Genomic DNA, 23,963 nt, shown 5'->3' with positions numbered 1-23,963 from the left:
TATGTGATGTGAGGTGGTTTGATCGAGTAAGTAATAATAGGGTAAGAGATGCAGGAGGGTGAAAGGCGTGGTGCAAGGAATAGAGTGGATTGGAACAAAGTGGTATACCAGGGTCAACATGCTGTCAATGGGTTGAACCATGGCATGTGAAGCGTCTGAAGTAAACCATGGAAAGTTTTGTGGGGCCTGGATGTGGAAAGGGAGATGTGGTTTCAGTTGCATTATACTGACAGCTAGGGACTGAATGTGAACGAATGTGGCCTTTGTTGTCTTTTCCTAACGCTACCTCATGCACATGCGGGGGGAGGGGGTTCTCATTTCATGTGTGGCGGGGTGGCAACAGAATGAATAAGGGCAGCAAGTATGAATTATGTACATGTGTATATATGTATATGTCTGTGTATGTATATATATGTATACTTTGGAATGTATAGGTATGTATATGTACGTGTGTGGACGTGTATGTATATACATGTGTATGTGGGTGAGTTGGTCTATTCTTTCATCTGTTTCCTTGCGCTACCTCACAGATACAGGAAACAGCGATCAATTATAATAAATAAATATGTCTCAGACCAATTCTGTAGTCTGTTTAGGTCCCTTTGAACAATGGTGCAGTTTTCATGTTTCACTTCCCTCACGTCTGCATCTGTAAACATATTTGGGAACGAGTCCATAGCTTCATGGATGTCACTCATGTAGATCAAGAAAAGTAAACAGAACACAGGGGCAATAGCCTAGAAGTGATGGAATGGCCTCATGGGACCAGCCAGGAGAAGGTGTCAAAAAAATAACCATGGCATTACTTACTGATTAGCACAGAATAAAAATACACTGGCCTCATATTGTGTGTGCTAGACTCACATGGTGATCCTTGCTAAGGAGGAAATATGTTTCAAATAACAACCTGTGGAGCACTGAACAGGATAAGTGGAGAAACAGTAATTTTTTCATGTTGATGGTTTCAGTCATAGACTGAAGTCCATATCACGGACACCTTAATTGAAATATAGAGAGGATTATGAAAGGGAAAAAGAAGGGACAAAGGAAAGTACTTACAAATTTAGGAGGAAGTGAAAAACCTGTACTTTAAAATGTGCCATATCATAGATATTGGGAAAGACATGAGAAGGTACAGAGTTCCAAAGCTCTGAGATGTAGGGAAAGATACAGTTATCAAAATGGCCCAACCTTGAGTTGCCAATAGCCACACAATAATTGCATGACAGTAACCTGCTGTGTATTGCATGGTCTATCTAGTGGTGGGGGGACACAAGCAGCCAGCTCTCAAGAGCAAAAACCAAAATAATATCTATATTAGAGGGAAAGTGGGCCAACATTGCGGCATAGAGCAAGATGGTCAAATTTGGAAGTTAGCCTGGGAGAGTTTATGAGTCGAACCGCTTTTGCCTTAACTCTGTCAAATAAGGATGTAAAGCTACAATCACCCCAGATTGCGTAGTACTATATATCCTTTGTACAAATGGAGCTACTGTTTAGAAAAGAAGTTTTGAATCTAAAAAAGGACACCCAGTTTCTTTAAGGCAGGTTTTCTTAGAGTGGATGTCACAGTAATACCAAGACATTCACTGAATCAAGAGGTGAAAATACAGAACCCGCAATGGAGAGACAAGAGTTGTGAGAAGTTTTTGATACAGAGATGAGTAGAAACTGGGTCTTGGAGGCATTAAACATATAGACAGCATTAAAATGCTGTATGGCATGAATGACACTACATAAAGTTTAAGAAATGTGAACCTGTGAGTGCAAGACCCTAAATACAGGTAATTCCTACCAGCCATTTCCACTTCTAAGGATGGAAAGTGTAGATTCTTGTGAAAATATCATAACCACTAATCATCCACATTCTTTCATGGAATTCATTAAAGTACAAGAAATGTTTAGCTAATGTGACTATACTGTCAAAACGAACAAGAACAAACAGCTTTGTTGGAGAAAACACAATTAACCTAAAAACATGAATATCTTACAAAAATATTACATCACCTTAAAATCACAAATATCTTTACAACTGCAGGCACATTTGTCAATGTCAAATGTTTCATGCTGGTCCCTTCTAAACTTATAACCTATGAATGAGTGGCATTTTGTTATAGAACATACTTTACAAATATATCTGAGGAGGGGATTAACCATGAAGTCAGCAATAGCCCACTATGATATCCTTTAGCATCCATTGCAACATAAGTATATTTTTGGGGTCTGTTCCCATATCTTAAGCAGGGTGTCCTATGAAAAACAGAGACAAAAGACTAAGTGTCTTACCTGATCCCTCAGCTCCTTCTTCTTGACACGATGCACCAGCAGTGGCTGCTGGGGATCCTTAATCTTGATGCCATACACATTATAATAATAATCCACATATTTCACCTGAAAAAGCCATTTGATAAGCATCTGTCACACAGGGTATAAGAATTCATATGTCTATCATTTATCACTAAACATGCTATTATAAAGACCTTCATTCAACCTATCTATCTATCTATCATGCTTTTCATTAGCCACCACTAACCATCCCCGCAATTCATCTCCATGAATGTTTTCCCTAGTTTTATTTCATCTCTCTTATCACTCCATACATTCTCTTAATACCTGATCACCATTTCCCGCATTGCCAAGGTAATGCCAGGAAACAGACAAAGACACACCCATCCACTTGTATACACACATATAAACATACATGCACATACATGGACAAATACATACACATATACATGTACATATTCATACTTGCTCACATTCATTCTCTGGCTGTCATGTGTAATGCACCAAAACCAAGGCTCCCTATCCACATCTAGGCACCACAGACCTTTCAATGGTTTACCCTGGATGTTTCACATGTCCTGGTTCAGTCAACTCCAGTATACCACATTGTTCCAGTGCACTCTTCCATGCATGCCCTTCACCCTTCTGCGTGTTCAGGCCCTATTTGCTCAAAATCTTTTTCACTCCATCCTTCCATCTCCAATTTGGTCTCATGTTTCTCCTTGTTCCCTCCAACTCTGAAACATTTATATCCTTTATCAACCTTTCCTCACTCATTTTCTCCATATGTCCAAATAATTTCAACACACACTCTTCTGCTCTCTCAACCACACTCTTTTGATTACCGCACATCTCTCATATCCTCTCATTACTTACATGATAAAACCACCTCAAACCACATATTATCCTTAAAAATTTCCTTCTAACACATCCACCCTCCTCCGCACAATCCTATCTATAGCCCATGCCTTACAAGCACATAACATTGTTGGAACTACTGTACATTCATACATACTGGCTTTTGCTCTTCGAGCTGACGTTCTCTCTTTCCACATATTATTCATCATTCCCAGAACCTTTGCCCCCTCACCCTCCAACCCTATGACTCACTTCTGCTTCCATGGATCATTCACTGCCAAGTCCACTCCCAGATATCAAAAACACTTCACTTCCTCCAATTTTTCTCCATTCAAACTTACATCCCAACTAACTTGTCCCTCAACCCTGCTGAATTTAATAACCTTGCTCTTATTCACTTTAACTATCAACTTTCTCCTTTCACACACTTTTCCAAACTCAGTCAAAAACTTCTACAGTTTCTCAGTCGAATCAGCCACCAGTGCTGTATCATCAGCGAACAACTTACTCAGTCCCCAGGTCCTCTCATCCACAACAGACTGCATACTTGCACCTCATCCATTAATAAATTAAACAACCATGGTGACATCAAATATCTCTGCCACAGACTGACTTTCACTGGGAACCATTCGCTCTCTTCTCTTCCTCCTCATACACATGCCTTACACCCTTGATAAAAACTTATTACTTCTAGTGCTTAACTCTCATACCATATATTCCTAATACCTTCCACAAAGCATCTCTGTCAACTCTATCATATACCTTTCCCAGACTCATACATGCCACACATAAATCATGTGTTTTTCTAAGTATTTCTCACACACATTCTTCAAAGCAAACATCTGATCCATACATCCTCAACCACTTCTGAAACTACAATGTTCCTCCCCAATCTGATGTTCTGTACATACCTTCACCCTCTAAATCAATATCCTCCCATACAATTTTCCAGGTTCATTCAACAAACTTATGCCTCTGTCGTCTAAACACTCACCCTTATCCCCTTTGCCTTCGTACAATGGCACTATGCATGCATTCCACCAATCCTTTGATACTTCACCATGATCCTTACATACACTGAATATCCTGACCAACCAGTCAACACAGTCACCCCCTTTCTCAATAAATTCAGGTACAATACCATTCCCTCCCACCGCCTTGCTGGAATAAATCTTCCACGAGGCTTTCACCACCTCTTCTCTCTATGCCAAACTACCCTCCCTGACTCTCTCACTTCTCACACCACTGCAACCAAAACATCTTACATCTGTCACTCTATCATCAAACACATGCAACAGTCCTTGGAAATACCCACTCCATCACTAACTGTTATCACTTCCCCCCTTGCCTCATTCACCGATGTTCACATTTGTTCTCTTGTCTTCTGCACATTATTTACCTCCTTCCAAAACATCTTTTTATTCTTCCTAGAGTTTAATGATGCCCTGTAACCCCAAACTCTCATTTGCCCTCTTTTTCAACCCTTGTACCTTTCTCTTGACCTGCTGCTTTCTCTTAAACATCTCTCAGTCATTTGCACTTCTTCCTTGTACGAACTTTCCAAATGCCTCTCTCATCTCTTTCAACAGCACCCATTACCCTTTCTAATCTGCCCACCTCTCACCTTTCTCATGCCACCTGCATCTCTTGCACATGCCATCACTGCTTCTCTAAATACCTCCCATTCCTCACCCACTCCCCTCACTTCATTTGTGTCAAACTTTTGCATTTCTACACTCAATCTCTCCAAATATTTCTTCACATAAGTCTCCTTTCCAAACTCACTCACTCTCTTCCCCCCCTATATTCTCTCTTTTTTGAAAACCTCAAAAAATCTTCACCTTTGCTCCATAATAAAGTGATCAGACATCCTACCAGCTGCCCCTCTCACCACATTTACATCCAAAAGTCTCTATTTCACACACTATCAATTACTACTTAATCTAGATAATGCCCTTTCACCAAGGTGACATCGCAAAGCCCTACCTCATATCCATATATAGCAAACCTGTAACAACTCTATCTCCCTTCACATATGCATTAACTCCTCTATATGAGGCTTTCATACCAGTCAACAGTGTAACCGTCCCAATATACCCTTAACACATCCCATAAACATTGCTAGGCGCCAATAACTAAAAAGTTAACTTCGATAATGATATCCGATAATACCAATTTTTAAATCCGATATTGATAATCCAATAATTATATCTGGTTATCAGAAGTTAACGATAACTGGATAATGATATTGTGTTTAATAGAAATGTTTAAAAACAAGGAAAAAAGCTTTAAAACCCATGGAAAATGCTGAATCCAAGAATAAGTATGATTTTTCTACAGGTTTTGTACCTTTTTGATTGATAATTTTTTAATTTTCATTAGAAACTAAAGTTCTGAAACCCTTGTAACCAAAAAAAATACCATGAACTTAATTCTAATTTACCAGATAACTATTACTGGGGTTGGTGAGAGGACAAGAGCTAAGGAGGGAAAAGCATTACTCCTAAAGCAAGATTTGTGGGAGTTTGTGATAGAGTATAAGGAAATGAATTCTAGACTGATAGTGGTAAAACTGAAAGTGGATGGGTAGAGATGGGTGATTATTGGTGCTTATGCACCTGGTCATGAGAAGAAAGCTCTTGAGAGGCAAGTGTTCTGGGAGCAGCTGATTGAGTGTCAGCAGCTTTGGTGCACGAGACCGGATATCAGTGATGGGTGACTTGAATGCGAAGGTGAGTAATGTGACAGCTGCGGGTATAATAGATGCACATGGGGCACTCAGTGTAGTGAGTGGTATTGGTGGAGAGCCTGTAATTTTGTGTGCTGAAAAAGACTGGTGACTGGGAATACCTGGTTTAAAAAGAGAGACATACACAAGTATACATATGTGAGTAGGAGAGATGGTCAAAGGGAATTAATAGATTTTGTTCATTGATTGGTATGTAAGAGAGAGACTTTTGGGTGTTGGTGTGCTGATAGGGGCAGCTGGTGGGATGTCTGATCATTATCTTGTGGAGGCAAATGTGAAGATTTGTAGAGGTTTTCAAAAAATAAGTAAGAATATTAAAGAGAGTGGTGAGAGTAAGTGAGTTTGGAGAGGTAGTACCAGGAGACATTGAGTGCAGAAGGGCAAAAGGTGACAGCAAATGGCATGAGGGGAGTGAATGAGGAATGGGATGCATCTGCGGAAGCAGTGATGGCATGTGCACGAGATGCATGTGGCAAGAGAAAGGTGGGAGGTGGGCAGATTAGAAAGGGTAGTGAGTGGTGGAATGAAGAAGTAAAATTGTTAGTGAAAGAGAAAAGAGAGGCGTTTGGACAATACATGTAAGGAAGGAATGAATATGACTGGGAAATGTGTAAGAGAAAGTGGCAGGAGATCAAGAGGAAAGTGCATGAGTAAAAAAAAAAAAAAAAAAAAAAAAAAAAGAAAAAAGGCAAATGAAAGTTGGGGTGAGAGAGTATCATTAAACTTTAGGGAAAATAAAAAGATGTTTTGGGAGGGGTAAATAACGTATATAAGACAAGAGGTTGTGAAGGTTCTGGGTGCGATGAAGAATGTGTAAACAGAGAGAACATTATGTAGGAGAGCAAAACTGGGTATGTTCGAAGAAATAGTAATTCGAAAGAAATCTTATGGTTGTGAGGCATAGGCTATAGATATGGTTGTAAAGAGGAGGGTGGATGTTTTGGAAATGAAATGTCTGAGGACAATATGAGGTGTGAGGTGGTCTGATCGAATAAGATATGAAAGGGTAAGAGAGTTATGTGGTAATACAGAGTGTGGTTGAGTGAGCAGAAGAGAGTGTGCTGAAATGGTTTGGATGTATGGAGAGAGGAATGGTTGACAAAGGGGATATATGTGTCAGAAGTGGAGGGAACAAGGAGAAGCAGGAGACCAAACTGGAGGTGGAAGGATGGAGTGAAAAAGATTTTGAGCCATTGGCATCTGAACATGCAGGAGGGTAAGAGGCATGCAAGGAATTGAGCAAATTGGAATGATATGGTATACCAGGGTCGACTTGCTGTCAATGGCCTGAACCAGGGCATGTGAAACATCTGGGTTAAACCATGGATAGGTCTGTAAGGCCTGGATGTGGATAGGGAGTTGTGAGAACGAATGTAGCATTCTTTGTCTACTTTCCTGGCACAAGGGAATATGAATATGTACATGTATATATATGAATATGGCTGTGTGTGTATGTATACGTATGTATATTGTATAAGGTGATATGTTTATTTATGTATATATACGTGTATGGGCATGTATGTATATATGTGTGTATATGAGTAGATGGAAGGAGGTAAATAAAGTGCGTAAGACAAGGGAACAAATGGGAACATCAGTGAAGAGGGCTAATGGGGAGGTGATAACAAGTAGTGGTGAGGTGAGGAGATGGAGTAGATGGAGTGAGTATTTTGAAGGTTTGTTGAATGTGTTTGATGATAGAGCAGCAGATATAGGGTGTTTTGGTTGAGGTGGTGTGCAAAGTGAAAGGGTTAGGGAGAATGATTTGGTAAACAGACAAGAGGTAGTAAAAGCTTTGAGGAAGATGAAAGCCGGCAAGGCAGCGGGTTTGGATGGTATTGCAGTGGAATTTATTAAAAAAGGGGGTGACTGTATTGTTGACTGGTTGGTAAGGTTATCTAATGTATGTATGACTCATGTGAGGTGCCTGAGGACTGGTGGAATGCTTGCATAGTGCCACTGTACAAAGGCAAAGGGGATAAGAGATATAATTACAGAGATAACAGATATATTACAGAGATATAAGTTTTCTGAGTATTCCTGAGGAATTATATGGGAGGGTAGTGATTGAGAGGGTGAAGGCATGTAAAGAGCATCAGACTGGGGAAGAGCAGTGTGGTTTCAGATGTGGTAGAGGATGTGTGGATCAGGTGTTTGCTTTGAAAAATGTATGTGAGAAATACTCAGAAAAGCAAATGGATTTGTATGTAGCATTTATGGATCTGGAGAAGGCATATGATAGAGTTGATAGAGATGCTCTGTGGAAGGTATTAAGAATATATGGTGTGGGAGGTAAGTTGTTAGAAGCAGTGAAAAGTTTTATCGAGGACATAACACATGTGTATGTGTAGGAAGAGAGGAATGTGATTGGTTCTCAGTGAATGTTGGTTTGTGGCAGGGGTGTGTGATGTCTCCATGGTTGTTTAATTTGTTTATGGATGGGGTTGTTAAGGAGGTGAATGCAAGAGTTTTGGAAAGAGGGGCAAGCATGCAGTCTGTTGTGGGTGAGAGAGCTTGGGAAGTGAGTCAGTTGTTGTTTGCTGATGATACAGCGCTGGTGGCTGATTCGGGAGAGAAACTGGAGAAGCTGGTGACTGAGTTTGGTAAAGTGTGTGAAAGACAAAAGCTGAGAGTAAATGTAAATAAGAGCAAGGTTATTAGGTAAAGTAGGGTTGAGGGACTAGTCAATCGGGAGGTAAGTTTGAATGGAGATCAACTGCAGGAAGTGAAGTGTTTTAGATATCTGGGAGTGGATCTGGCAGCGGATGGAACCATGGAAGCGGAAATGGATCATAGGGTGGGGGAGGGGGCGAAAATCCTGGGAGCCTTGAAGAATGTGCGGAAGTCGAGAACATTATCTCGGAAAGCAAAAATGGGTATGTTTGAAGGAATAGTGGTTCCAACAATGTTGTATGGTTGCGTGGTGTAGGCTATGGATAGAGTTGTGCGCAGGAGGATGGATGTGCTGGAAATAATAATAATAATAATAATAATAATAATAACAATGAGTAGATGGGTCTTTCTTTGTTTGTTTCACGGCGCTACCTCAGTGATGCAGTAAACGGTGATCAAGTATAATAAAAATAGAAATAATAATAATCATTACAACAGGAACTCAAAGGTAAGTTTGAAGCCTAAGTAAATTTATTAAACTATTAAGTATACCATACAGTACAATATTTATATACCAACCCAGAATTAGCAATTAGTCAGCTCAAAATGTAAAAAAGAAGTATTTCCTACTTACTGACAACTTAAGATGATATAATAATCACATTATGACTAAGTCTTTTTAGAGTCCATGAGTCACACACTCACACTGTACTGGTTGCCCTTCAGGAAGATCAACTTCTCAAAATTAGGCCTAACTGACAGTCTTAACCTCTTGGGCCTCAGGATGTCCTTGCCGAGAGAGAAAAGCTGTTCCACTGCAGGAGAGGACAGAATGAATGTGCTGTACTTCAATAAGAGTTTAGTGAAGATCTCCTCTCCCATGAAGTCAAGAGTCAGCCATGCCCACCTTCCACCAGTGTCCAGTCAGGTGCCGTTAAGTTTCTTGGCCTTATGCTTGACACTGGTACTTGAGCAAGTGGCCATCCACCCAGCGAAGAGGTTGTCAGGCATGCAGAGCAGTGGCCGCATGCTGCTGGAGCTGGAGCAGGTGAGGCTGTTGCTGTTCCGGTCCCACAGTGCTCTCTAGATCTCACCCTCCATGGTGACTTTGACAGAGATTGTCTGGTTGCTGTTGAACATGTGCAGCCAGTGGAGCTAGAACTTTGGGTGGAAGGCAGCTGCATACTGGCAGTCTGTCATTGAGGTAGAGGTTGAACTGAGTGGTGATGGCTACAACCAGGGCATCGACCAGTGGCTTGTTTCCAAGCTTCATGAGGGTGATAGCCACTGTGGGAAGGAGGGTTCCATGATAGGTGTTCTCCCCTTGGATGTTGTCGTGGGTGATAGCCACATGGAACATGACTCTGGCCCACTCCTTCAGGAAGGCCATCTCCTGGTCATTGAAAGCTGAGAGGTTCCCCATACATTTAAAGAACCTATTGAGCTTAGCCTCCTTGGTGGTCAGGATGTTGTGGAGGACAACAATTAAGTTGTACAAGGCATTCCAACTTGTCTTGCCAGGGATCACCAGCCTCCTGCTCAGCGCCTCTCGATGGCGTCGCTAATCTGAGAGCCCCTTCCCTGGGTATTGAAGAGTGCCTGAGTCTTGCCATAGGCCTCCTTGCTGCAGGCCCTGAAGGCAGCAACGGCATAGCCCATCTGCTTGAAGAGGCCCTTGTCCAAGTCCACAGAAGCCACCAGACTGAAGGTGTGAGCCTCACGCCTCATGTACACTGGTAGACTGGAGTGCTCATGTTCCTCACTAAGGAGTTTGCCAAGGGTTACCATGTTGATGGCATCATCACCCTCAGCTGTGTCATTCTCATTATGAGTCACTCTCAGGCAGTCTGCTAACAGTGAGGTAAAGCAACAGGTCCACCTGACCACCATAATAGGTGAAAGCCTGCATAACATTTGACCCGTTGTCTGTGCTTGTTCTGACTATTTTGTCTTGAATGTTGAAGTGCTCATAAACCATGGCCTTCATTAAGACATCATAAGTGTGGCAACCAGTTAGATGGGTACAGGGGACAACAGCATGCTTCCTGGCCCTGGTGACTGGGTCAATCCAGTGAGCTGTGATGCCGAGTAAAGATCTAAAACAAATATTAAGTGATAATTGATTAACACACAGCATAATGCTGATTAAGTGATTATTGAATAATACAGTGATGATCAAGTTTTATTTCAAACATTTTAAAATGAAAGTTAAGTATCATATATGCAAATTATCATAAAATGAAACATTAATGGACTACATTATCGAATTGTGATTAGTACTGATTAATGGTTAAGTGATAACCAAGTTTTATTCCAAATATTTTGAAATTAAACTGGTTCAATTTACACCGATATTTAGAACAGAACATAGTAATATTCACTATATATGCATAATCATTTATTCTACTAACTACATTATATGTACTTACTAATACAATAAATATTCATATATAAATAAATGATAATTACCTATTGTGAGCAGTTCAACAGTCGGCAGTGGTTGCCAAGTACATCAGCCTATCAAAAGTGATGATAAGGGCCTCCTCAACTGCTTGTTGTTTGTCATTAATGCACCTGCCCAAGTGCAGCAGGACATGCTGAACTTTGTTGAGTTAAAGGTACTGATCCGGTCAACAAACACCTCAGACTAAATCACATGGAGTGGGAGAATGTTGCTGATGAAAAGATGAACTATCTTTTCATCAACAGTGGACTAGTGTATGGCAGTGCCAGTGCTGGCTGAGCGCAGGGCCTCACTCACGGTGGGCTGCTGGATCTTCTTGGTGGGCAGCTTGGGGTTGGCGGCACCACAGATGTGCACGCTGCTGCTGATGGAGGAGTGGTGGTGGCGGCACTTGCTATGGCCAGAGCCAGTCTTGATCTCCTCTTCAAGCTGGATTGCTAAGGATGGGTGGGTCCTCTTGACATGGGACTTTAAATCATTAAAGCTGGTGACATGGCCTCTAACAGTTTTCTTGGTTGGGTGGCATTTCTGGCACTCAATATACCTTGTTGTTGTCCGCGTTATGATGGCTGAGCTTGAAGTAGTGCTCCAGGTGAGGCAAGGGGTTTTGGAAAGACTCCTGGTTCTGGCTGGTGGAGACCTGACAGTCAGATGGCTGAGAAGTCTCTGCTACAGACAGAGAGTCGGGCTGAGACTTAGTGCCCAAGACAGAGGCGATCTAAATGTTGAGAACTTTGTCTTGGTGTTCCATGGACAATGGTCCATTGTAGTCTTGAACAATTGTAAGTTAATTTGTAGAGACCAGACTTTAAGAGAGAAGTTGGAGAACTGAATGCTGTCAAGTTGACAATGAAACAACTGCGTTATCGACTTTGCCAATATAGCTGAATCCAGTGTGTGACAGGGTTGCTAGGTCTGTCCTTTTAAGGACAATCTTTTTTTCTTTTTTTTTAGATCTGGTTGTCCTATTCATTTTGAGAAAAAAAGAGCCTATATCTGTCCTTTTTAAAGTATTTTATTTAGTTTTATACAAAATAATTATAGAGTTCATGAATCTTAATAGAATTCTCTCCCTGCCAGATAACTAGCAACTGTCAACCAACAAGATCCATAGACATGTTTGCTTCCACTTGCAACCTTGCACTATGCCTGTTTGGTACTGGAACAGTATAGGGGAGGGAAGGGAAGTGGAAGTGGGACTGGGTTGGTTAGAACCAGGATCTGTGAGGAAGTCAGTAATGGCATGTTTGGTGGCTGAGCTATTACTAACATAAAATGTAAAATGAAGATCAATTTTTTTTAATATGTGCTTATATCATTTCATAAACCATGTAATTTTCATCACTATAGAGAAATGACAAAAATTAATTATTGCATGATTATGTTGGACATACAAAACTTATGACAATATACCTATATATATAAATATATATATATATATATATATATATATATATATATATATATATATATATATATATATATATATATATATTTCCAGCACATCCATCCTCATGCGCACAACTCTATCCATAGCCCACGCCTCGCAACCATACAACATTGTTGGAACCACTATTCCTTCAAACATACCCATTTTTGCTTTCCAAGATAATGTTCTCGACTTCCCCACATTCTTCAAGGCCAACAGAATTTTCGCCCCCTCCCCCACCCTATGATCCACTTCCGCTTCCATGGTTCCATCCGCTGCCAGATCCACTCCCAGATATCTAAAACACTTCACTTCCTCCAGTTTTTCTCCATTCAAACTCACCTCCCAATTGACTTGACCCTCAACCCTACTGTACCTAATAACCTTGCTCTTATTCACATTTACTCTTAACTTTCTTCTTCCACACACTTTACCAAACTCAGTCACCAGCTTCTGCAGTTTCTCACATGAATCAGCCACCAGCACTGTATCATCAGCGAACAACAACTGACTCACTTCCCAAGCTCTCTCATATATATATATATATATATATATCTATCCCTGGGGATAGGGGATTAAGAATACTTCCCACGTATTCCCTGCGTGTCGTAAAAGGCGACTAAAAGGGGAGGGAGCGGGAGGCTGGAAATCCTCCCCTCTCGTTTTTTTTTTTTTTTTTTTTCAATTTTTCCAAAAGAAGGAACAGAGGGGGGCTAGGTGAGGATATTCCACAAAGGCCCAGTCCTCTGTTCTTAACGCTACCTCGCTAATGCGGGAAATGGCGAATAGTTTAAAAGAAAAGATATATATATATATATATATATATATATATATATATATCTGGCAGCGGATGGAACCATGGAAGCGGAAGTGAATCATAGGGTGGGGGAGGGGGCGAAAATCCTGGGAGCCTTGAAGAATGTGTGGAAGTCGAGAACATTATCTCAGAAAGCAAAAATGGGTATGTTTGAAGGAATAGTGGTTCCAACAATGTTGTATGGTTGCGAGGCGTGGGCTATGGATAGAGTTGTGCGCAGGAGGGTGGATGTGCTGGAACCGGGGTTGATGTGCTGTCAGTGGATTGAATCAGGGCATGTGAAGTGTCTGGGGCAAACCATGGACAGCTGTGTAGGTATGTATATTTGCGTGTGTGGATGTGTATGTATATACATGTGTATGGGGGTGGGTTGGGCCATTTCTTTCGTCTGTTTCCTTGCGCTAACTCGCAAACGCGGGAGACAGCGACAAAGCAAAAAAAAAAAAAAAAAAAAGAAATTGTTTTGGTAGGAGGTGAAAAAGGAAAGAGGTGGATATAAGAGTGGACATGTAACTCAGTCACCAGCTTCTGCAGTTTCTCACATGAATCAGCCACCAGCGCTGTATCATCAGCGAACAACAACTGACTCACTTCCCAAGCTCTCTCATCCCCAACAGAATTCATACTTGCCCCTCTTTCCAAAACTCTTGCATTTACCTTCCTAACAACCCCATCCATAAACAAATTAAACAACCATGGAGACATCACACACCCCTGCCGCAAACCTACATTCACTGAGAACCAATCACTTTTCTCTCTTCCTACACGTACACATGCCTTACATCCTCGATAAAAACTTTTCACTGCTTCTAACAACTTGCCTCCCACACCATATATTCTTAATACCTTCCACAAAGCATCTCTATCAATTCTATCATAAGCCTCCAGATCCATAAATGCTACATACAAATCCATTTGCTTTTCTAATTATTTCTCACATACATTCTTCAAAGCAAACACCTGATCCACACATCCTCTACCACTTCTGAAACCACACTGCTCTTCCCCAATCTGATGCTCTGTACATGCCTTCACCCTCTCAATCAATACCCCCCCCCATATTATTTACCAGGAATACTCAACAAACTTATACCTCTGTAATTTGAGCACTCACTCTTATCCCCTTTGCCTTTGTACAATGGCACTATGCACGCATTCCGCCAATCCTCAGGCACCTCACCATGAGTCATACATACATTAAATAACCTTACCAACCAGTCAATAATACAGTCACCCCCTTTTTTAATAAATTCCACTGCAATACCATCCAAACCTGCTGCCTTGCCGGCTTTCATCTTCCGCAAAGCTTTTACTACCTCTTCTCTATTTACCAAATCATTTTCCCTAACCCTCTCACTTTGCACACCACCTCGACCAAAACACCCTATATCTGCCACTCTATCATTAAACACATTCAACAAACCTTCAAAATACTCACTCCATCTCCTTCTCACATCACCACTACTTGTTATCACCTCCCCATTTGCGCCCTTCACTGAAGTTCCCATTTGCTCCCTTGTCTTATGCACTTTATTTACCTCCTTCCAGAACATCTAATTTCTTATTTTCCTTAAAAGGTTTCTCTCAACTTCCTTCAAAATCTTCATCTTCATTCTTTGCTTTCCTCTATCAGGGCCTTAACATTCCACTTAATCATCTTATATTGTTCCCTCCTCCTTTGCTGAGCTTCCAAAAATACAATACTTTCAAGCAAACTACTATATATGCCTTTTTCTTCTCTTCTACAGCACTTCTAATCTTACCTGTCCACAAAGCATTTCCTTTTCATTCTTATATCTCATGACCTTGTACCCAACACCAAAATAACAGTTAATCTTCCTCTGAACAATTTACATCCCTATATTCAAAGCACTTCCATCTAAACTGAATAACAAGTTCAAAAAAGTACACTTTTTTCCTTTTCCACCTCCTACCAAAACAATTTCTTATTTTCCTTAAAAATTTTCTCACAACCTTCTAAAATCTTCATCTACTCTGCTTTCCTCTATTAGGCCCTTAAAATTCTGCTTACACATCTTATATTGCTCCCTCCTCCTTAGCCGAGCTTCCAGAAATAAATTTGTTTCAAGCAAACTACCATATGCCGTTTTCTTCTCTTCTACAGCACTTCTAATCCTACCTGTCCATTAAGCATTTCCTTTTCATTCTTATACCTCAAGACCTTTTCATTCTTATATCCCTGGGGATGGGATGAAAGAATACTTCCAAAGTATTCCCCACATGTCTTATAAGGCGACTAAAGGGGGGAGGGAGTGAGGGGAAGGAAACCCCCATCCTCCATGTATTTAAATTTCTAAAAAGGGAAACAGAAGGAGAGAAGGAGTCAAGTGGGGAGTGCTCATCCTCCTCAAAGGCTCAGATTGGGGTGTCTGCATGTGTGTGGATGTAACCAATATGAGAAAAAAGAGATAGTGTGTTTGAGGAAAGAAACCTGGATGTTTTGGTTCTGAGTGAAATGAAGCTCAAGGGTAAAGGGGAAGAGTGATTTGGGAATGTCTAGGGAGTAAAGCCAGGGATTGGTGAGAGGACAAGAGCTAAGGAAAAAGTAACACTATTCCTGAAGCAGGAGTTAAGGGAGTATGTGATAAGAGTGTAAGAAAGTAAATTCTAGATTGATTTGGGTAAAACTGGAAGTGGATGGAGAGAGATGGGTGATTATCGGTACTTATGCACCTGGTCACGAGAAGAAAGATCATGAGAGGCAAGTGTTTTGGGAGTAGCTGAGTGACTGTGCTAAAAGCTTTGATGCACGAGACTAGGCTATAGTGATGGAAGATTTAAATGTGGAGGAGAGTAATGTGGCAGTTGATGGTATAATTGGTGTATATGGGGTGTGCAGTGTTGTAAATGGAAATGGTGAAAAGCTTGTGGATTTGTGTGCTGAAAATGGGCTGGTGATTGGGAATACCTGGCTTAAAAAGAGAGATGGGGATGGGGAGAAAGAATACTTCCCACGTATTCCCTGCGTGTCGTAGAAGGCGACTAAAAGGGGAGGGAGCGGGGGGCTGGAAATCCTCCCCTCTCGTTTTTTTTTTTCAATTTTCCAAAAGAAGGAACAGAGAAAGGGGCCAGGTGAGGATATTCCCTCAAAGGCCCAGTCCTCTGTTCTTAACGCTACCTCGCTAACGCGGGAAATGGCGAATAGTTTGAAAAAAAAAAATAAATAAGTATAAATATGTGGTCAAAGGGCATTACTGGATTATGTGTTAATTGATAGGTGTATAAAGGAGAGGCTTCAGGATGTCAATGTGCTGAGAGGGTCAGCTGGAGGGACGTCTCGAGGCGAAGGTGAAGATTTGTAGAAGTTTCCAGAAAAGAAGAGAAAATGTTGGGGAGAAGAGAGTGGTGAGAGTAAGTGAGCTTGGAAATGAGACTTGTGTCAGGAAGTACCAGGAGAAATTGAGTGTAGAATGGCAAGAGGTGTGACAAATGACATGAGGGGAGTGGGTGAGGAATGGGATGTATTTGGGGGTATAAGTAGTGTACATAGTGTGTTCAGTGCTGTAAATTGAAATGGTGAAGAGCTTGTGGATTTCTGTGCTGAAAAAGAACTGGTGATTGGGAATACCTGGATTATAAAGAGAGATATACATGAGTATACGTATGTGAGTAGGAGAGATGGCCAAAGGTCGTTACTGGATTACTTGTTATTGATAGGCGTGTGAAAGAGAGACTTTGGGATGTTAATGTGCTGAGAGGGGCAGCTGGAGAGATGTCTGATCACTATCTTGTGGAGGCAAACGTAAAGATTTGTAGAGGTTTTCATAAAAGAAGAGAGAATGTTGGGGAGAAGAGAGTGGTGAGAGTAAGCGAGCTTGGGAAGGAGACTTGTGTGAGGAAAGATTGAGTGTAGAATAGAATAGCTAAAGGTGAAAGCAAATGACATAAGGGGAGTGGGGTAGGAATGTGATATATTTAGGGAAGCAGTGATGGCTTGCACAAAAGATGTCTGTGGCATGAGAAATGTGGGAGGTGGGCAGATTAGAAAGGGTTGTGAGTGGTGGGATGAAGAAGTAAGATTGTTAATGAAAGAGAAGAGAGAGGCATTTGGATGATTTATGCAGGGAAGTAGTGCAAGTGAATGGGAGATGGATAAAAGAAAGTGGCAAAAGGTCTAGAGAAAAGTGCAAGAGGTGAAAAAGAGGGCAAATGAGAGTTGGGGTGAGAAAGTATCATTAAATTTTAGGGAAAATAAAAAGATGTTTCTGAAGGAGGTAAATAAATTTGCGTAAAACAAGAAAACAAATGGGAACATCGGTGAAGGGGGATAATGGGGAGGTAATAACAAGTAGTGATGAAGTGAGAAGGAGATGGAGTGAGTATTCTGAAGGTTTGTTAAATGTGTTTGATGACAGAGTGGCAGATATAGGGTGTTTTGGTCAGGGTGGTGTATGAAGTGGGAGGGAAGGGAGAATGGTTTGGTAAACAGAGAAGAGGTAGTGAAAGCTTGCAGAAGATGAAAGCCAGAAAGGTAGCAGGTTTGGATGGTACTACAGTGGAATTTATTAAAAAAGGGGGTGACTGCATTGTTGATTGGTTGGTAAGGATATTCAATGTATGTATGGATCATGGTGAAGTGCCTGAGGATTGGTGGAATGCATGCATAATGCCACTGTAAAAAGGAAAAGGGGATAAAGATGAGTATTCCTGGGAAATTATATGGGAGGGTATTGATAAAGAGTGGTAGAGGATGTGTGGATCAGGTGAGAGGTACTTAGAAAAACAGATGGATTTGTTTGTAGAATTAATGGATCTGGAGAAGGCATATGATAGGGCTGATAGAGATGCTTTGTGGAAGGTTTTAAAAGTATATGGTGTGGGAGGTAAGTAGCTAGAAGCGGTGAAAAGTTTTTACCGGGGATGTAAGGCATGTAAACGAGTAGGAAGAGAGGAAAGAGTTCCTGGATGTGGTGGTTAGGGAGGTGAATGCAAGAGTTTTGGAGAGAGGGGTAAATATGCAGTCTGTTGTGGATGAGATGAAGTGAGTCAGTTGTTGTTTGCTGATGATACAGCACTTGTGGCTGATTCGGGAAAGAAACAGCAGAAGTTGGTGACTGAGTTTGGTAAAGTGTGTGAAAGAAGAAACTTGAGAGTAAATGTGAGTAAGAGAGAGGTTATTAGGTTCAGTAGGGCTGAGGGACAAGTTAATTGGGAGGTAAGCTTGAATGGAGAAAAACTGGAGGAAGTGAAGTGTTTTAGATGTCTGGGAGTGGATTTAGCAGCTGATGGAACCATGGAAGCGAAAGTGAGTCACAGGGTGGGGGAGGGGCAGAAGGTTCTGGAGGCACTGAAGAATGTGTGGAAGGCGAGAACGTTATCTCGGGAAGTAAAAATGGGTGTTTGAAGGAATAGTGGTTCCAACAATGTTATATGGCTGCAAGGCATGGGCTATAGATAGGGTGGTGAGGAGGAGTGCAGATGTGTTGGAAATAAAATGTTTGAGAATAATATGTGGTGTGAGGTGGTTTGATCAAGTAAGTAATGAAAGGGTAATAGAGATGTGTGGTAATAAAAAGATTATGGTTGAGAGAGCAGATGGGGTGTTGAAATGGCTTGGACACATTGAGAGAATGAGTGAGGAAAGATTGACAAAGAGGATATATATGTCAGAGGTGGAGGGAACAAGGGGAAGTGGGAGACCAAATTGGAGGTGGAAGGATAGAGTGAAAAAGATTTTGCATGATCAGGGCCTGAACATACAGGAGGGTGAAAGGCATGCAAGGAATAGAGTGAACTGGAACGATGTGGTATACCAGGGTCGACGTGCTGTCAATGGATTGAAGCAGGGCATGTGAAGTGTCTGGGGTAAACCATGGAAAGGTCTGAGTGTGAACAAGGGTGGTCTTTGTCTTTTCCTGGCACTACTTCACTAGAGAGAAGAGGGGGATGCTATTTCATGTGTGGTGGGGTGGTGACAGGATTGGATGAAGGGAGCAAGTATTAATATGTACATGTGAATATTTATCTATATGTCTGTGTATAGGGGATAGGGGAAAAAGAATACTTCCCACGCATTCATCACGTGCCGTAGCAGGGGGGCTAAAGGGGACAGGAGTGGGGAGCTAGAAACAATCCCCTCCTTGTATTTTAATTTTCTAAAAGGGGAAACAGAAGAAGGAGTCATGCAGGGAGTGTTCATCCTCCTCGAAGGCTCTGACTGGGGTGTCTAAATGTGTGTTGATGTAACCAAGATGAGAAAAAAGAAGAGATAGGTAGTATGTTTGAGGAAAGGAACCTGGATGTTTTGGCTCTGAGTGAAATGAAGCTCAAGGGTAAAGGGGAAGAGTGATTTGGGAATGTGTTGGGAGTAAAGTCAGGGGTTAGTGAGAGGACAAGAGCAAGGGAAGGAGTAGGACTACTCTTGAAACAGGAGTGGTGGGAGTAAGTGATACAGTGTAAGAAAGTAAACTCTAGATTGATACGGGTAAAACTGAAAGTGGATGGAGAGAGATGGGCGATTATTGGTGCATATGCACCTGGGCATGAGAAGAAAGATCATGAGAGGCAAGTGTTTTGGGAGCAGCTGAGTGAGTGTGTTAGTAGTTTTGATGCACGAGACCGGGCTATAGTGATAAGTGATTTGAATGCAAAGGTGAGTAATGTGGCACTTGAGGGAACAACTGGTGTACATGGGGTGTTCAGCATTGTAAATGGAAATGGTGACGAGCTTGTAGATTTATGTGCTGAAAAAGAACTGATGATTGGGAATACCTGGTTTAAAAAGAGAGATATACATAAGTATAAATATGTAACTAGGAGAGATGGCCAGAGAGTGTTATTGGATTACGTATTAATTGGGAGGTGCACGAAAGAGAGACTTTTGGATGTTAATGTGCTGAGAGGTGCAACTGGAGGGATGTCTGATCATTATCTTGTGGAGGCAAAGGTGAGGATTTGTAGAGGTTTTCAGAAAAGAAGAGAGAATGTTGGGGTGAAGAGAGTGGTGAAAGTAAAGTGAGCTTGGGAAGGAGACTTGTGTGAGGAAGTACCAGGAGAGACTGAGTACAGAATGGAAAAAGGTGAGAACAAAGGACGTAAGGGGAGTGGGGGAGGAATGGGATGTATTTAGGGAAGCAGCGATGGCTTGCACAAAAGATGCTTGTGGCATGAGAAGTGAGGGAGGTGGGCAGATTAGAAAGGGTAGTGAGTGGTGGGATGAAGAAGTAAGAGTATTAGTGAAAGAGAAGAGAGAGGGATTTGGACAATTTTTTCAGGGAAATAATGCAAATGAGTGGGAGATGTACAAAACAAAGAGGCAGAAGGTCAAGAGAAAGGTGCAAGAGGTGAAAAAGAGGGCAGATGAGAGTTGGGGTGACAGAGTATCATTGATTTTTAGGGAGAATAAAAAGATGTTTTGGAAGGAGGTAAATAAAGTGCGTAAGACAAGGGAACAAATGGGAACATCAGCAAAGGGGGCTAATGGGGAGGTGATAACAAGAAGTGGTGATGTGAGAAGGAGATGAAGTGAGTATTTTGAAGGTTTGTTAAATGTGTTTGATGATAAGAGTGGCAGATATAGTGTGTTTTGGTCGAGGTGGTGTGCAAAGTAAGAGGGTTAGGGAGAATGATATGGTAAACAGAAAAGAGGTGGTGAAAGCTTTGCAGAAGATGAAAGCCAGCAAGGCAGCGGGTTTAGATGGCTTTGCAGTGGAATTTATTAAAAAAGGGGGTGACTGTATTGTTGACTGGTTGGTAAGGTTATTTAATGTATGTATGACTCATGGTGAGGTACCTGAGGACTGGCGGAATGATTGCATAGTGCGATTGTACAAAGGCAAAGGGGATAAAGGTGAGTGCTCAAATTACAGAGGTATAAGTTTGTTGAGTATTCCTGGGAAATTATATAGGGGGGTATTGATTGAGAGGGTGAAAGCATGTACAGAGTATCGAATTGGGGAAGAGCAGTGTGGTTTCAGAAGTGGTAGAGGATGTGTGGATTAGGAGTTTGCTTTGAAGAATGTATGTGAGAAATACCTAGAAAAGCAAATGGATTTATATGTAGCATTTAAGGATATGGAAAAGGCATATGATCGAGTTAATAGAGATGCTCTGTGGAAGGTATTAAGAATATATGGTGTGGAAGGTAAGATGTTAGAAGCAGTGAAAAGTTTTTATTGAGGATGTAAGGCATGTGTATGTGTAAGAAGAGAGAAAAGTGAGTGGTTCTCAGTGAATGTTGGTTTGCGGCAGGGTTGTGTGATGTCTCCATGGTTGTTTAATTTGTTTATGGATGGGGTTGTTAGGGAGGTGAATGCAAGAGTTTTGGAAAGAGGGGCAAGTATGCAGTCTGTTGTGGATGAGAGTGCTTTGGAAGTGAGTCAGTTGTTCGCTGATGATACAGCGTTGGTGGCTGATTCATAAGAGAAACTGCAGAAGCTGGTGACTGAGTTTGGTAAAGTGTGTGAAAAAAGAAAGCTGAGGGTAACTGTGAATAAGAGCAAGGTTATTAGGTACAGTAGGGTTGAGGGACAAGTTAATTGGGAGGTAAGTTTGAATGGAGAACAACTGCAGGAAATGAAGTGTTCTAGATATCTGGGAGTGGATTTGGCAGCTGATGCAACCATGGAAGCGGAAGTATGTCATAGGATGGAAGTGGGGGCGAAAGTTCTGCAAGCGTTGAAAAATGTGTGGAAGTCGAGAGCATTATCTCGGAAAGCAAAAATGGGTAAGTTTGAAGGAATAGTGAATCCAATAATGTTATGTGGTTCAAGGCGTGGGCTATAGATTGAGTTGTGCGGAGGAGGATGGATGTACTGGAAATGAGATGTTTGAGGACAATATGTGGTGTGAGGTGGTTTGTTCGAGCAAGTAATGAAAGGGTAAAAGAGATGTCTGGTAATAAAAAGAGTGTGGTTGAGAGAGCAGAAGAGGGTGTTTTGAAATGGTTTGGGCACATGGAGAGAATGAGTGAGGAAAGATTGACAAAGAGGATATATGTGTCAGAGGTGGAGGGAACGAGGAACAGTGGGAGACCAAACTGGACGTGGAAAGATGGAGTGAAAAAGAGTTTGAGTGATCGGGGCCTGAACATGCAGGAGGGTGCAAGGAATAGAGTAAATTGGAATGATGTGGTATACCGGGGTCGACATGCTGTCAATGGATTGAACCAAGGCATGTGAAGTGTCTGGGTAAACCATTAAAAGTTTTGTGGGGCCTGGATGTGGAAAGGGAGCTGTGGTTTCGGTGCATTATTACATGACAGCTAGAGATTGAGTGTGAACGAATGTGGCCTTTGTTGTCTCTTCCTAGCACTACCTCGCACACATGCGGGAGGAGGGGGTTGTCATTTTATGTGTGGCGGGATGGCGACGGGAACGAATAAGGGCAGACAGTATAAATTATGTACATGTGTATATATGTATATGTCTGAGTGTGTAAATGTATGTGTATGCTGAGACGTATACGTATGTATATGTCGTGTGTGGACGTGCATGTATATACATGTGTATGTGGGTGGGTTGGGCTATTCTTTCATCTGTTTCCTTGCGTTACCTTGTTAACGCGGGAGACAGCAACAAATTAAAAAAAAAATGAAATGTATAAGTATGTGTATGTGGGTGTGTATGTATATACCTGCATATGTGGGTGGGTTGGGCCATTCTTTCGTCTGTTTCCTTGCACTACCTCGCTAACACGGGAGACAGCGACAAAGTATAATAATAATATAATAAATATGTCTGTGTATGTACATGTACGTGTACATTGAAATACACATATGTATATGTGCATGTGTGGGTGTTTATGTATATACTTGTGTAAGTGGGTGGGTTGGGCCATCCCTCGTCTGTTTCCTAGCACTACCTCACTAACACCTGAAACGGCGATTAAGTAAAATAAATATTTAAAAGACAAGAGAACAAATGGGAACATCGATGAAGGGGGCTAGTGGGGAGGTAATGACAGGTAGTGATGAAAAGAGGAGATGGAGGAAGGATTTTGAAGGTTTGTCAAATGTGTTTGTGGAAGATGAAATCTGGCAAGGTGGTGAGTTTGGATGGTATTGCATTGGAATACATTAAAAAATGGGGTGATTGTTGTTGATTGGTTGGTAAGGATATTCAGGGTATGTATGGATCATGGTGAAAAGCCTGAGGATTGGCAGAATGCATTCATAGCGCCATTGTACAAAGACAAAGGCAATAAAGGTGAATGTTCAAACTACAGAGGCATAAGTTTGTTGAGTATTCCTGGGAACTCATATGGGAGGGTACTGATTGAGAGGGTGAAGGTATGTACAGATTACCAGATTGTGGAAGAGCAGGGTGGTTTCAGAAGTGGTAGAGGATGTGTGGATCAGGTGTTTGCTTTGGAGAATGTATGTGAGAAATACTTAAAAAACATATGGATTTGTATGTAGCATTTATGGATCTGGGGAAGGCATATTATAAGGTTGATAGAAATGCTTTGTGGAAGGTTTTAAGAGTATATGGTGTGAGAGGTAAGTTGCTTGAAGCAGTGAAAATATTTTTCCAAGGATGTAAGGCATTTGTACGAGTAGGAAGAGAGGAGTGATTGGTTCCCAGTGAATGTCAGTTTGAGGCAGGGGTGTAAGATGTCCCCATGGTTGTTTAATTTGTTTATGGATGGGGTGGTTAGGGAAGTAAATGCAAGAGTTTTGAAGAGAGGGGCGAGTATGCAGTCTGTTGTGGATGAGAAGGCCTGGGAAGTGAGTCAGTTGTTGTTTGCCAATGGTACAGCTCTAGTGGCTGATTTGGGTGAGAAACTG

The 23,963-nt window shown here is 41.5% G+C and overlaps 1 protein-coding gene across 1 annotated transcript in view; it reads right to left on the bottom strand.

The window, feature by feature from the left end:
* Window positions 1-23,963, bottom strand: part of LOC139766182 (piwi-like protein Ago3) — a 471,290-nt gene that overhangs the window by 171,984 nt on the left and 275,343 nt on the right. Inside the window, exons 10-11 of the mRNA XM_071694451.1 lie at window positions 2,287-2,391; window positions 865-877 (exon numbers count right to left, since the gene is read on the bottom strand). Coding sequence (XP_071550552.1) covers window positions 865-877; window positions 2,287-2,391 — 118 coding nt within the window. The remainder of the gene's footprint in view (window positions 1-864; window positions 878-2,286; window positions 2,392-23,963) is intronic.

Source organism: Panulirus ornatus, chromosome 57 (genome assembly GCF_036320965.1).
Source record: "Panulirus ornatus isolate Po-2019 chromosome 57, ASM3632096v1, whole genome shotgun sequence".
Lineage (NCBI taxonomy): Eukaryota > Metazoa > Arthropoda > Malacostraca > Decapoda > Palinuridae > Panulirus > Panulirus ornatus.
This window is presented reverse-complemented; position numbering and strand designations above follow the sequence as displayed.